The sequence below is a fragment of the Corapipo altera genome, unplaced genomic scaffold, assembly GCF_003945725.1.
Source record: "Corapipo altera isolate COAL_440 unplaced genomic scaffold, ASM394572v1 59448, whole genome shotgun sequence".
Lineage (NCBI taxonomy): Eukaryota > Metazoa > Chordata > Aves > Passeriformes > Pipridae > Corapipo > Corapipo altera.
The window spans coordinates 1002-16109 of NW_020885349.1; the positions used below are offsets into that span (position 1 = coordinate 1002).

The window sequence follows — 15108 nt, forward strand, 5'->3', positions numbered from 1 at the left end:
ACAGCCTGCAGGGAAAGGGGCAGGGCATGGACACCATAGGACAGCCTGGGCTGGAGAGGAGACAGGGAGGGGGAGAAGCTGAAAGGCCCTGACACAGCCACCTTCTGCAGGCCTTTGGCCATGGCTGCTGTCTGTGCCCCTGAGGCCAGGAGGAGGGGAGTGGCCCTTGCAGCCCTGGGGCCTCCTGGCCTCCTTGTCCCTGCTCAGCAGCCTGGCAGGTGCCACCCCATGGTCCTGCCCTTGGCATTGCACATCCCACATGCCAGTGCCCCAGGAAGAGCCCTGAGGAATGAGGCAGGGACAGGATCTGCCTTCCAATGGGGCTGAGGGTCAGGGCTTGGCCCCTTGGATTAGTGAAATACATCCAGGATTCTTCAGCATCAGAGCCACCTTTCCCTTGCTTGTCCATCCTTGGCATCACTCTCTGCAGTTTCTGCTCTAACTGGAACCTGGGGAGACGTTCTCTGTTGTGTCCCTCAGTGAGACTCATTAGCACTACAAGAAACTTTAGTGTTTCCATCTCAGTTTGACTTCTTGAAAAGTTGTTTGAACTTCCTCTCAGGGACTGAGTCTCATGTAAACAACATCAGCTCCCCTGAGGGTCATGAAATGCCTGGGGCTGTTGCTGTGCTGCTGAGCTGGGCCGGGCTCCTGGCACACAGGGAGCTCCTGGCAAGCAAGAAGAGCTTCAAAGAGACAGCTCTGCTGGTGAGCAGCTCCTCTGCACAGTCCAGCAGGGCTGAGGGCACTGCCAGGGCAGCTCAGGGACACCAGCAGGGCACAGAAAGAGCTTCCAGGGGCTAAGCACTGGCAGGAGGGCTGAGAGCTCTCTGCAGGAGGAATCTTGGCAGGGCTGCACACGGTGAGTCTGTGGCTGCAGGGCAGTGCAGGGGCAGCTCCTGGAGGCATCTCCTAAAGCTGGCCCAGCCCCAGCTGATGGGATGGGGGAGCTGGGGCTGTTTTGGGGCACTTTGGAAGAGCTGTGAAGCCGGGGGTGCAGCCAGGGGTGCCCAGGGCTGTGGGGCAGAGCAGGGTCCTGCAGCCCAGGGTGCTGTGCTGGGCAGGGACTCTGCTGCCTGCCAGGGGCAGCTCTCAGCCGGCCCGGGGAGCTGCTCCCAGGGCTGGGGCACAAGGGCTGTGGGCAAGGAGCAAACCTGGCAGCTGAGGGAGGATCTTTTCCATGTCTCAGTGTGCCAGGGTCAGACCTGCTAACAGCTCCACACCACTACACCATATTGAATGGAGAATTTTTTTCAAAGCTCACAAAAGACAGGGGCTACAGGAAAGGAATTAGTCCTGAGGTGTGTTTCCTGCTTAGGCATTTTGGCATAGACATTGTTCTCTCTGGTCAGGAGGCTGCACTGAAATTCCAGCGCGCTGAGTCTCAGGGATAAATACTTCAGGCAGTCTCAGAAATGAGCACAGGATCCTGGGCAGTGCTGAGCCTTCCCTTGGGGGTGGGCACTCTCCTGTGCCAGCCCTTGGCTTCCCTGTGGGAGGGCTCCTGTCCTGCTCTGTCCAGCACAGCTGCACCTCTGGGCTGGCACAGGGGACACTTCCCAGAGCTGCCCTTTCAAGCAGCACTGCCCTGCTCTCAGCACAGATCTTGGTGGGGTTTTTAAAGATGAATCTGTGTGTGAAGTCATCTTCAAGGCAGCAAGAGGGAAATTGCTGGGCAGATGGGAAACAGATTGAGAGGCACTACAGCTCTCCTGGCTGTGCAATAAGCAAGGGAGAGCTCAGCCTTTCTGCCTGTCCTGTCTCAACACTCTTCAGATTTGTCATCAGAAAAATTTGCCCGTAAAAAACACACCTCGGGGGTTATGATTGTAAGCAAAAAACCCAGTCAAAATTATTTTAAGGATAAACTGTGCCTCTCTCCTGCAGCCCAAATTGCTCCAAGACAACAGTACAGGAATTGAGCTTCTCCATCAAAGCTGGGTTCCATGTGACATCCCCTGGGATCAGGAGAGCTGTCCCAAACCAGCTCCATGTCTGCACTGCAGCAGAGCAAAGCTGAGTCCTTGGCAGCACATGGGCAGAGCTCCTGCTCCTCACAGCACCCTCAGAGAGCACAAACCAGAGAAAAGAAATGCCTTGACTTGGAGGGGATTTCCCTGAGAATTGCACTGGCTTTGCTGAGAGGGGGCTGTCTTAATTGTTCCCTGTGCTTTCCTTTTCTGAACAGACCCTGTGCTAAGGAACAGCAAATGTCCAACAGCAGCTCCCTCACCCAGTTCCTCCTCCTGGCATTCTCAGACAGGCGGGAGCTGCAGCTCCTGCACTTCTGGCTCTTCCTGGCCATCTCCCTGGCTGCCCTCCTGGCCAATGGCCTCATCCTCAGCGCCGTAGCCTGTGACCACCACCTGCACACCCCCATGGGCTTCTTCCTGCTCAACCTCTCCCTCACAGACCTGGGCTGCATCTGCACCACTGTCCCCAAAGCCATGCACAATTCCCTCCATAACACCACAACCATTTCCTACAAGGGATGTGCTGCACAGGCCTTTTTCTATCTATTCTTCTTCTCAGCAGAGTTTTATCTCCTCACCATCATGTGCTACGACCGCTACGTTGCCATCTGCAAACCCCTGCACTACGGGACCCTCCTGGGCAGCAGAGCTTGTGCCCACATGGCAGCAGCTGCCTGGGCCTCTGGCTTTCTCAATGCTCTGCTGCACACAGCCAATACATTTTCTCTGCCCCTGTGCCAGGGCAATGCTCTGGGCCAGTTCTTCTGTGAACTCCCACACATCCTCAAGCTCTCCTGTTCACACTCAGGCTACCTCAGGGAAATCGGGCTCATTGGGGTTACTGCCTGTTTAGTGTTCAGTTGTTTTGTTTTCGTTGTTTTCTCCTATGTGCAGATCTTCAGGGCTGTGCTGAGGATCCCCTCTCAGCAGGGTCGGCACAAAGCCTTTTCCACGTGCCTCCCTCACCTGGCTGTGGTCTCCCTTTTACTCAGCACTGGCGTATTTTCCGACCTGAAGCCCCCCTCCATCTCCTCCCCATCCCTGGATCTGGCCCTGTCAGTTCTGTACTCAGTGGTGCCTCCAGCACTGAACCCCCTCATCTACAGCCTGAGGAACAAGGAGCTTAAGGATGCTGTAAGGAAGATGATGACTGGATGCTTTTCAAGAACAACAACCTTCCTCTATTCTTCTGCAGGACACTCATTGTGTAACCCTTTACCGGCCCAGCCTGCCTTCTAAGACTTTTGAGAGTAGTAGTGGTTTCCTGCATTTTTTATACTTTTGATGTTGTTAACACAGAAATTTATTCTTCATCTCAAACCTAATTCACTTTCAACCTCTTTATTTTTACCCACAATTGTGTAAATGAGGAATCATTCTCTGTGTGCATTTAAACAAAATAAAAGTTCCTATAGCAACTTCTTTCTCAAACATCCTGCCTTTGTTATTCTGTACATGAGGAAACACAGTCTCTGTGTAGAATAAAGGACTTGAATTCTTTTTTCCTGATTCTCCCTCCAAGAACTTCCCTGAGGCTGGAGGGCAGTGCTTGTGTGCAGAGGAGAAGGGGTAAAGAGTCCTGGTACAGGAGCACTGCCGGGGAGCAGCAGCTCTTGGGCTTTTCAGAGATGCTCTTTTTCCACGGTCTCCCTCTCCTTTCTGCTCCTTGCCCAAGGCCTGAGTGCTCTGGCAGCTCAGTCCCTGCTGTGTCAGTCCTGTGACCATGGGCAGGGACAGGCCCTGGGCACTGCTGGCACAGAGCTGGGCTCCTTAACATCATTTCCATCAGGAAAGGGGATCCCCCTGGGCAGTTCCTGAACACTTTGTTCTTTTTGAGAGGTTGGTGTAAAGAACAAGGCCAAGGAACAGACTCTGCAAAGTCTCATTGCTTTGCTTGTTTCCCCATTCAGACCCTGCAGTGAGATCAGTGACTCACTGGGGTACTTGAGGGACCGAGGGCTGGTTCAGATGTTCTGTGCTGGTGGCCAGTGGCAAATGGTCTCCAAATCACCTGCCTGGGGCTCTGCAGCTTGTGAGGGCTCTGATGGAGGTGAGGACTTGTCTGCAGGAACTCAGGAAGTGCAGGAGAGCACAGAGGATCTGCAGGGACAGCCCATCCCATCCAGTCAGCAGGAAATGGAGCCCTGGAGCAGAATCCTGCCCAGGGTGGAGTCACCAGAGATCAAGTACTAAATCTGCCTGTGAACTGGTACAGGAGAGTTCTTCAGCCCCAGGGGATGCAGCAGGAACAGAGAAAGGACTCTGGCCAGTGACTCATCTGACCCACAGTGAACTCCCCTTGTGCCTCCCCAGTTCAGGGAGGGCTGTACCAGAGCCAGGGCTGGGCTTTCCAGGAGGGTGTCCTGAAGAACTCTCCAGCCCACAGGCTGGATGGAGTGGAGCCCTGCCCTGCCCTTTGTGCCATTGGAAACAGCCCATGGTCCTGCCCAGCCTTGTTCTTGGCTACTGAGCCTTGCAGGACTATGGCAGAGGGTGGAGAGGAGTGATCCCCATCCTGCTGGGTCTGCTCCCCACCCTGACCAGCATGGCCAGTGCAGGGTCAGCCCAGGGTGCCACAGCCCCTCCCTGTGCAGAGCAGCACCTCCAGCTCAGGGCCCTGCAAGGATCCCAGGCTGGGATCTGCAACTGGCCAAGGCAGATTGGACACACTGACCTGGGCAAAGGGATGTCCCTGCAGAAGAGCAAGGCAGCATTTCTGGGCCTGCAGAGAGGAATCCCTGACACAAAGACACCTCTTTCTGCAGCCCCCCCTGGGGACAGGCTGCTCTGTCCCTGGGCCAGGACTCTGTGCTGGGCTGGTCAGAGGGGCTGGCACTGAGGGGCACAGTCAGGCTGTGCTGGGCATCTCTTGGAGGTGACACCAGGGCTCCTGCAGTTTCCCTGACCCCCATTTCCTCCTGCCATGCTGAGTGTCCAGCCCCTGAGCTGATGGGGATGCTGAGACTCCTCTCTGTGCCCCAGGAGCTGCTGTGCCCTTCAGAGGGGCTGGGGCTGTGGGGAGAGTGCCCAGAGCTCTGCAGTACCCTAGGCTGGGCACTGCTGTGGGGCCAGACCAGACTGGGCTGCTCCACCAGTTGACCTCTCTAATGAAATCCCTTCTAATTTTCTCCTGAAGAACCATGAGAATATGTGTTGTGTCCTGAGCACTAAACTGGAACTGTGGGATAATAGAAAAGGTTTTGGTGTCAGGGCTATTGAGAAGGCTGGGCAGTGTCACTGAGAGACCTCTCCCAAACCCTTGGAAAGGCCAGAGCCATCCCAGAGCTTCCTGGGGCCTTGGCAAAGGCAGACATGGAACCAGTCTGCAAACAGGGCAGAAAGGAGGGTTGGCAGAGTTCCAGACTGCTCAGGCTCAGCAGGGAAAGGGATAGGGCAAGTCCTCCTGCAGCCATTGCCAGGCATGGGAAGGACAAGGCAGGGATTGCAGAACCCCTGTAGGAGGGAAAAGAAGAGGATGTTGTGTGCCCAGACTTTATCAAGGCCCTTGACATGGTCTCCTGTGGTCTCCTTAGAGCCAGACTGGTGAGAGCTGGACTGGACAAGTGAAACATGTGGTGGGTAGGAAGTTGAATGACTGATGAGGGTCAAAAGTCATGGCACAAATTCCTATTGGCAGCAACTCCCAGGTGACATTCATCAGGGACCAGCCCTTGACCATTCCTATGGAACATCTTTATTATGTCTCTGGATGATGGGATGAAATGCACTTTCCCCTCCTTTGTGGATGATGCCAAGTTATAGCGAGTCTGTGAGAAACCTCGTCTAGTTAATGGTGACTTGTACAAAAATGTGGTCAAGATGACTGAGTTGGATAAACTTGTCTTGCCATCAGGTGCCCAGCAAGGCCCAAGACAATGCAGAAAAACCTCAGGGTCAGAGGAAGGGCAATTCAAAAGGGGAGAAAAAGACCAAACACAACCAAACCAAACCCAACCAAACCCAGAATGACAGAATATACTGAGCTGCAAGGGACCCACAAAGATCATCCAGTCCAACCCATCTCTTCCATTGCCATCTGCCCCCACCCCAGCAGGCTCTGGAGCAAAGCACGGCTGAGGTCCAGCCCAGCTCTGCTCTGACACAAAGAACCTTGCAGTCAAGGAAAGGAAGAGAACAAAATCTTGTTTAACCAGCCTGAAGAATAATGGGATCAATGACCTCCTGTATTCCTGGGCACTTGAATGACCCTGTGGATCAGGTTTGGTAGCAGGGAGGGGGCTGCAGGTTTCCCTTAGGGAAGAGGAGATCATCGAGAGTTGACTCTGTGTCAGAGAGAGTCAGTTTCAGGTGACTCCACAATGGCCCAGCCAGTGCCCAAGCCTGAGCCAAAAAGCAATTCCAGAGGCACCTGTATAATAACCCTTTGGAGAAGGGTGCTGGAACCCAGAGAGAAGTGAGAGAAATGGGGGAGAAACAACCCTGCAGGCACCAAGGGGAGTGGAGAAGGACGAGGAGGGAGAGAGCCTTGGTGGGCACCTGGCAGACAAAACCAACCTCCCAGCCCTGAGAGCCACAGCTGAGCCCAGCACAAAAGCTCCTTTAGGTCTGGAGTTTCTTTGCAGCAGCTTTGTAGCAGAGCTGCCAGATGGGCCATCAAAGGGGATGCTCAGCTGAGTCTGAAACCTGGGTGATCCTTGTCAGCCTTGGCTCAAGTAGAAAGATGGAAGAGTTTTGGTAGGAAGGGACCTTTGGAGTTCTTCTGTTCCAACTCCCCTGTAATGAGCAAGGTCATGTTCATTTACATGAGGTTGCTCAGAGCCCCGTCCAACCTGAGCTTGAATGTTTCCAGGGATGAGGCATCACCTCTCTGGGAAACCTGTGCCAGTGTTTCATCACCCCCAGTGTAAGAAATTCTTCTTTATATCGACTTCCAATATGCCCTCTTTTAGTTTAAAACTATCACCTCTTGCCTTATCACAGCTGTGTTTAGGCCCCACAAAAAGTTTGTCCTCATCTTTCTTAGAAGCCTCTGTGGTGGTGCATCCTCCCCCCATTCTCCTCAGACCTGGTCAAGGATCTCAGGAGCTCCTGACAAGCTCCTGACAAACCAGCTGAGCAATGAAGAACCCCTGGACTGGACCAGGGCTGTGGGGAAGTGTCCCTGGACTGGACCAGATGCTCCTGAATAATACAGCTGGGAACAATCCAGAGTGGAACAGTTTAGGAACACAGGATAATCACTTATCCCCTTAAAGCCTTGGAACACTCCCTACCTGAATCGCAGCCCAAATGGAACAGTTTGGATACAATTCCCAAATAGTTTGGAAACTCCAGTCATTCCTGACACCAGGACGGAAATTCAGCAGATAACTAAAGCCAGTCCCCTTGGGAGCCCACACTCAGCGGGGCTGAGGGAGGCCCTGGCAGCTCCCCAGCACCTCCCTCTCAGTGGGACACCTCTGGCAGCCTCTCCCAGCTCGGGAACCCTCCAGTTTGCAACACTCCAAAGAGCGGCGCTGATGCCCAGGACAATTCTGATCCCTCTCAACAAACACTCCTCCAGCTGGGACCCTTGTCTGTTGGCAAACACAAAGGGATTTGGGGGAGTGTTTCCCTGACAACAAGGAGAATTTGGGTGAGGGACCTTTCCACACCCAGCTCTTGATGTGTCCTCACATCTCTGCCTGGGTGTGGGTGTGAATGGACTGTGGTGGGAATGTTGTTCTTGTAAATCTATAATTCAGTCACTGTTAAAATTGTAGCAAATGCTATTGAACCACTTGGTAATTGTTCAATTGGTCAATGATTAAGTGCTACTAATCTCTTTTGCCCCCTTGTGTTTGGATCCAAATCCTTTGTGCCCTGATCCTCTTGCATCCCAAGGCATTGTGTAAATAATTCCCTTTCATCAAAAAATATATATTTTTTGTGACGTCCACTTTAAAATTTTCCTTCTTAACTAAACTACAAAACAACTCCAATAAGCTGCAGAAGTCTTGAAGACATGAAAACAATTAAAGGAAGGGAAATAATTTGTTTTTCAGTGTTTTAATGGGTCCCACAGTGTGTTTGGAGCTGCATCAGCTGACAGTCCAAGATGGGTCATGTCAGAACTGGTGAGGCTGGGGGGTGAGGAGCAAGGTTGATCATCCAGGGTCAGTGTGGATCTCCTGAGGAGACACTCAGCATCGAGATCACTTGGAGAACACCTCTATCACCTCTCCTCTGAACAGAAAAGTATCCATCATTGAATTAAAACAAAAAAGTACACATTTTGAAGACTTGTTTTGAAATTACCTTGAAGACAATTAAAGGAAGATAAAGAGATCCTGAGGGATTTCTGCATTTTAATGAGCCCCACGGTGTGTTTGCAGCCCAGCCCATGATGCTGAGGTACTGAGAGAAGATTGAAGCAGCTGCTGAAGAAGTCAGAAACCAAACTGCAAGTGCCTTGAAGCATTGCTGGGCCCCACTGAGGGCAGGCACTGCCAAAGCCTCCCCAGGGACTCCTTGGAGCAGCTCCTTGGAGGCCAGGAGTGCAGGCAGACAAAGGCTCTGGGCAGGCCCCTGCAATGCTGAGCAAAGCCTGCCTTGGTTTTGTGGAGCACAAAGGCCAAGGCCTGAGCCCCAGGCCCTGGCCCAGCAGATCCTGTCCCTCTCGGCTGGCTCAGGGCTGTTTGGGGGCAGTGGGATGGGAGGGGGGAGAACAACAAAGGCCCAAAACTGGGTAAACCCTCCCAGGCTCCTGAGGGAGGGGCGAGGCAGAACCCAAGTGCAGAACCTGCCAGGAAAGTTGCTTGTGGTGGCCTGAGTGGCAGAGGCAGCTGCCAGAGGCAAGGGGACAAAGGCCTGGGTGCCTTTGGGCCTTGCAGCCCTGCCAGAGCCCTTGGCCACCTCTCCTGCAGACTGTCCTGCCCTGGCCCTGCTGCTGCTCTGGCCTTGCAGGCTGCACACACCCCTCCTGCTTTCCCACCCCCTCCCAGCAGCATTTCTAGACCCTCCCTGATGTCTCTGCACCAGCTCTGGCTTTTGCCATGTGCACTTGGCCTTCTGAACTTGGATCCTGAGCCCCTGTGCCACAGGACATCCCTGCCAGAGCCCAGGCCCTTCTCCTGGGAGTCACTGCAGAGCTGAGCAGATCCAGGTCACCTCCCATTCCTCTGCCAACCCCCTGGGCCTGCTCTGGGCCCTCCAGGTCCTTGCCCTGCTCCCAAGGGCTGTGGGGGTGCTTAATGGTCAGGGCTTGGGGTTTAGAGCTCAGGGTCAGGATTAGGTTGAAAGAGGAGGCCAGGCCCAAAAGAGTTAACTAAGAAATTTGGTCCTGCTAACAAGCTACCAACATCCAAAACGATCTGTGCTCGTTCTGTTCTACTTACTGGACCAAAGCTTAAGAGAATGGTAAAAGAACATGTAATAATCCTAGAGGTAATAAATTAAGATGCACTAGGATTAGGTAGACATCTGAATAGAAGAAATAGGCCAGGAGCCAGGGCTTTTTCCAAGCTTCAGTGAGCGGGTCAAGAACAATGGAAAAGAAGAGAGGTCAGGTTGAGGAAGATGAGTTTAAGACCCCTGCCCCATGGAGGATAGACAGAACTACCTCCAAGATTGAGGACCAAGAGAAGCACCACCCCAAGTCCTTCCTGAGCTCCACCCATACTCTGCCTGTTATTATTATGCATAGATAGATGTTGTAATCACCTGAATATGCATTTAATCACATCTTCAAATTGTATAAAAGTGTTGATTCTCTGGGAAGCCTTTGAGCAAGTTTGTCCAGCAGGAGCTGGCTTGCTCCCAACGTTGAATAAACAAATACCTTGCTGCTTAAAGATAAAAAAGTCTCTGAGTAGTTTCTCAGACCGGTTTTTCGGATTCAGGCAGAACTTTGGGAGGTTTGCTGTTCTGCTGGCAGTGTCTAGTTCATGATTAGGGGAAGAGTTTTTTGGGTTGGGTCAGGATTAAAGTTTGGCTTTTCATACTGCTAATACTGGTTTGGGATTGGGGTGGGCACTAGAGGACAAATAAGAGTCTGGAGTTCTGAGTTTGGGCTTTTTCTGGCTTGGAATTAAAGCAGTGGATTCCTTTCAATGGGTGGGGCAGCACTTTTGGGTACTTTTGGGGCTTGAGGTTAGAAAGTGCATAAAGGTCCATCAGGAGTGTTTGTTTGCACAGTTAGTGTTTCAGCACCCTCAGCGTTACCTGAATCTGGTTTTACCTCATCAAAATCTTTCCTCTCTGTTGGTCAAGCCCCTCTTTCCTTCCCCAAATATCCAATCCTTTTTGTCTCAGTTCCTCCTAATCTCCCCTAAACTTTTATCTGGGTGGGCTCAGCTCTGTGATGACACTGTGAACCTCATGGAATCAAGGGGCCATTGTGGCACTGCAGGGCCTCATGGAAACCAAGGAACACAGGGACACTGTGAAAACTTGTGGAACCAGGGGACCATTTAACGTTTAGGGCCTCGTGGAACAAAAGGAACCCTGAAACCTTTTGGAACCTCATGGAACCAGGAGGCCATTGTGTCACTGTGGAGCCTCATGGAAATAAGGAAACCTTGGGACACAGGTGAACCTCATAAAATCAAGGGACCACTGTGGCACTACAGGGCCTTTTTGGAGCCAAATGGACCTTGGGACACTGGGAAACCCTCCGGAATCAAGGGGCCATTGTGACATTGGGGAAACTCGTGGAAAAAATGGAACCTATGGACACTGTGCGACTTCATGGAATCAAGGGGTCACTCTGACACTGAGGACACCTCATGGACTGAAGGGACCACCATGACACTACAGGACATTCTGGAGCCAAAGGAACCTGGGGACACTGTGCAGCCTCATGGAATCAAGGGGCCATTTTGACACTGCAGGGTCTCATGGAAAAAAGAGAAAATCCAGGCTTGTCCAGGTCCTGAGGGTGATTCAGAATGGAGGCAGTAATGATTTCTCCCTACAGACCCACCACTCCAGTGGTCTCTCCCTGCAGTCCATGGGTGTCCTGAGCATTTTCCCTGGTGCCTCCCTGCCCTGAAGGTTTGTGGCCATCAGGCTGGAGCTGAAGGGGTTGGGCAGGTGCCTGAGGAGGGGGTAGAACAAGGGCTGTGTCCAACTGTGCCAGGAGGGCTGTGCTGGGCAAGGAGGAGGAGGCTGCAGAAAACAGTGGCACTGGGGAGGGGAGAGGAGCAGCTGGAGAGACCTTGTGCCTGCCCACGCTGGGCAGGAGCTGCCCCAGGATGGCAGCTCTGAAGCACTCCCAGGATGTCCCTGTGAACAGGAGGGGAAAATTGGATCTGAAAAGGGAACCTGGAAAGCAGAGAGCAGGAGTGTCATGGTGACACTGCAGGAGAGTTGCAGCCCTGGAGCATGGTGACAGAAGAAGTGACCCAGTCCATGCAGTGGCCTCAGAAGATCCCACAGCATCCTGGAGATGCTGGAAGGGAACCCAGCTCTGCTTCACAAGTTCCCAGGGCCTGTGCTCCAAAGGCTTTCACCCAACAGGACTGTGCTCAGAGAGAAAGGGGCTCAGGAGGACAGTGTGGAAGTGGCAAGAGAGCAGCTCTGCAAAGACCAAGCACTGCTGCTCCCTGGCAGTGCTGCTGGGCTGGGATTATTGTCCCCTTCCCGTTTGCAAATACACCCTGTCCTGCAGTGTGCTGTCCTTTAGGAACATCTGAGAAGAAGGGTCTTGGACAAAAAAGGCACTTCAGGGTCCTTTATTTTGTTTAAATCCTCAGAGAGAAGAATACATCATTTTTACATCTCTGGGTCAAATACAGTGGGTAGACAGTAAATTAGAAGGTAGATTCAAAATAATATTTCATTGCAAAGAAAATTATTTCAGGAAGAACCCGATGACCTCCACGTAAAACCTGAGCAGGAGGGCTGGGCCATTAAGGAGTCCCATTCTGAATGCTACACACCAGAAAACAGGCACTTTATTGCTCCTGAAAAGCATCCAGTCATCATTTTCCTCAGGGCATCCTTGAGCTCCTGGTTCCTCAGGCTGTAGATGAGGGGGTTCAGTGCTGGAGGCACCACTGAGTAGAGAACTGACAGGGCCAGATCCAGGCATGGGGAGGAGATGGAGGGGGGCTTCAGGTGGGCAAATGCTGCAGTGCTGATAAAGAGGGAGACCACAGCCAGGTGAGGAAAGCACGTGGAAAAGGCTTTGTGCCGTCCCTGCTGAGAGGGGATCCTCAGCACAGCCCTGAAGATCTGCACATAGGAGAAAACATTGAAAATGAAACAACCCAGTGCTACACAGCCACTAACCCCAAGGAGCCCAATTTCCCTGAGGTAACCTGAGCGTGAGCAGGAGAGCTTGAGGATGGGGGGGATTTCACAGAAGAACTGGCCCAGGGCATTGCCCTGGCACAGGGGCAGGGAAAATGTATTGACTGTGTGCAGCAGAGCAGTGAGAAAGCCAGTGGCCCAGGCAGCTGCTGCCATGTGGGCACAAGCTCTGCTGCCCAGGAGGGTCCCGTAGTGCAGGGGTTTGCAGATGGCAACGTAGCGGTCGTAGCACATGATGGTGAGGAGGGAAAACTCTGCTGAGAAGAAGAATAGATAGAAAAAGGCCTGTGCAGCACATCCCTTGTAGGAGATGGTTGTGGTGTTCTGGAGGGAACTGTGCATGGCTTTGGGGACAGTGGTGCAGATGCAGCCCAGGTCTGTGAGGGAGAGGTTGAGCAGGAAGAAGCCCATGGGGGTGTGCAGGTGGTGGTCGCAGGCTACGGCGCTGAGGATGAGGCCGTTGGCCAGGAGGGCAGCCAGGGAGATGGCCAGGAAGAGGCAGAAGTGCAGGAGCTGCAGCTCCCGTTTTTCTGTGAATGCCAGGAGGAGAAAGTGGGTGAGGGAGCTGCTGTTGGGCATTTGTTCCTTCCCCAGGGTATTTTGATCTGTTTAGGAGGAAAAGTCACTGCTGAGTTAGACCAGGCTTCTGCAGCCAAACATTACCCATCTCAGCCACCCCACTCTCAGGCTCTCTCTCCTCACTCAGACCTCCCGTGAGCTCTGGCTTTTCCTGGTTGAGGGGACCATTGGAAGCAAGAACTCTGTGATGGGCTCCCAAGGACTCCTTCTTGCTCTGCAGTAAGATGCGAGTCAGAATGCAGGGTGACATCGAATTAAATGTACTCGTGATACATCCAAGAGCTTCTCAGCTTTGCTATTTGCAATTTGCCCAAATGAAGGACTGAGCTGAGGGAATTCTTTGGATTTGTTCACGCACTTGCACCTGCCACACTTAGGAGTGGTTGTGGATGTTTGAAATCCCTGACATTCCTATTGCACTGCAGGTCAAGTCTTGTGGGTTCTGAGGGGCACAGGGATGGTCCCTTAGTGCAGAGAGAAGAGCTGCTCTGCCCATCAGTCCTGGGCTCAGCTGCCCTGTGCTGGCAGCTTGGAGCTGGAGGAGCATCACACTCAACTGTTCCCCTCCAAAGAAACTGCCCAGAGATCCAGGAATCCATGTCCAAAGAACAGACTGACACACTCCTCACCTTTTCATCTCTCCCCTCCCAGACTGAGACACAAAATGCTCCTTGCAGCTGCCCAGAGCATTTCCATGGATTTAGCATTGAGGAGTTTTCTCCATGGGGATCCTGTGCAGCGCAGAGATACTATGGCAGAGGTACAGCAAGGTAATGCACAGCCCAGCCCCCGTGGGCCTGAGGGCACAGGCTCTGCTTAGGCTGGGAAAGGAGCCCAGGCAGGAGCTGCTCAGGGAAGGGGTCTGTGCCACAGGGACAGCAGGGAGGGGCCCCCATCCCCCTGCCCAGCACTTGTGGCAGCAGCTCCCTCTCCCTGCCTGCCTGTCTCTGGGTGAGGAGCTGTTCCTGCCAGCAGCCCCTCCCTGGGCCCAGCTCAGCTCCCTGCCAGTGCTGCCAGAGCCATCCCCAGCCCAGTGCCCAGGGGCAGCTCTGCCTGGGCAGGGGCTGCAGAGCAGATCCCAGAGACCCTGTGGTGGCTGGGAAGGGGGAGGTGTTCTGGGGGGATGTGCTTCCTGAGAAGGGCCCCTGGAAATGGAGGAGGTGGAGCTGAAGCTGTGAGGAGCCCTGAGCCTGCAGCTGAAGGGCCCTGCCCAGCCCTGCCCAGCCCTGGGGGTCACTCCTTCCACCCACCCCTTCTCCCTGCAGGGCCATGGCAGCTCCTTGGCCGGGCTGAGAGCTGACCCTGGCAAGCAGCAGAGTCCCTGCCCCAGCACACAGAGCCCTGGGGGCAGGACCCTGCTCTGCCCCACAGCCCTGGGCACCCCTGGCTGCACCCCCACCTTCCCACCCCACAGCCAGCCCTGCCACAAGGAACCTTCTGGCCCTGGGCCTCTGATAGGGCAGCAGCAACTCCTACTCTGCAGCAGCTTCTCCTGCTGCACCCCAGCAAATCCAGCAGAGCCATCCTGACACCTCCTGCCACTGCTGCCATTTGGCAGCTGGCAGAGGCACTTGCAGGAACTCACCTGCACTGCTCTGCAGCCACAGCCTGAGCATGGCAAAGGGCTGGCAAGGTTCCTGCCCTGAGCAGCTCTGCCCTGTCCTCCCAGCCCAGGATCCCTTGAACCTCCTGCTCCCTTCTCCTCTCTGCCCTTGCTGCCTGCAGCTCCTGCCCTGCTCTGCCATGTGGCCACTTCCCCTGCACTGCAGCAACTGGGAGAGTCCTGCTGAAAGATCCTGGAAGCTGTGGGATGTGCCAGCTTGAGGAGATCCCTCCAGGAAGGCAAGTTGAACTTTCCTACAGCCAGAGAATTCTTCCTTCAAATCCTGGGAAGGTTTGTCCTGTAATGAGATCTCAGTCACCTCCCAGCCCAGGCTGCCTCTCATCTCTCTGCCTTCTCTCCTGTGCCCTGGGTGCTGCAGGCAGTGCCCTCAGCCCTGCTGGGCTGTGCAGAGGAGCTGCTCACCAGCAGAGCTGTCTCTTTGAAGCTCTTCTTGCTTGCCAGGAGCTCCCTGTGTGCCAGGAGCCTGGTCCAGCTCAGCAGCACAGCAACAGCCCCAGGCAGCCCTTGCTCTGCCCCTCTGGGCTCCCTCCAGCTGTCCCTGGGGCTCCAGAGGAACCTGCTGGCACACAGCTGAAGGAAATCATGATCTTCCTTCTCTCACTTGGGCACAGACACTTCTTTCAGCACTGTCATTTCTCCAAACAGACACAGAGTTAAGTTCAAGAGGCCCCTTTTCAT

General features: G+C 53.8%; 2 protein-coding genes across 2 annotated transcripts; one reads left to right on the forward strand and one right to left on the reverse strand.

Annotated features, from left to right (window-relative positions):
* Nucleotides 1–1843: 1843 nt before the first annotated feature.
* Nucleotides 1844–3212, forward strand: LOC113940419 (olfactory receptor 14J1-like). The gene has a single exon (XM_027631559.1). It carries the CDS (start codon nt 1992–1994, stop codon nt 3210–3212), a length of 1221 nt encoding a protein of 406 aa, XP_027487360.1. The 5' UTR covers nt 1844–1991.
* A 9216-nt stretch (nt 3213–12428) lies between these two features.
* Nucleotides 12429–12806, reverse strand: LOC113940418 (olfactory receptor 14I1-like; the record flags this gene model as incomplete). Its single annotated transcript, XM_027631558.1, has 1 exon — nt 12429–12806. A coding segment is annotated over exon 1 (378 nt), but the record flags the coding sequence as incomplete, so codon positions are not given.
* Nucleotides 12807–15108: the final 2302 nt, after the last annotated feature.

Excerpts from the sequence above, each read along its gene's own strand:
- LOC113940419 (XM_027631559.1), top strand. The coding sequence starts at position 1,992 with ATGTCTGCACTGCAGCAGAGCAAAGCTGAGTCCTTGGCAGCACATGGG.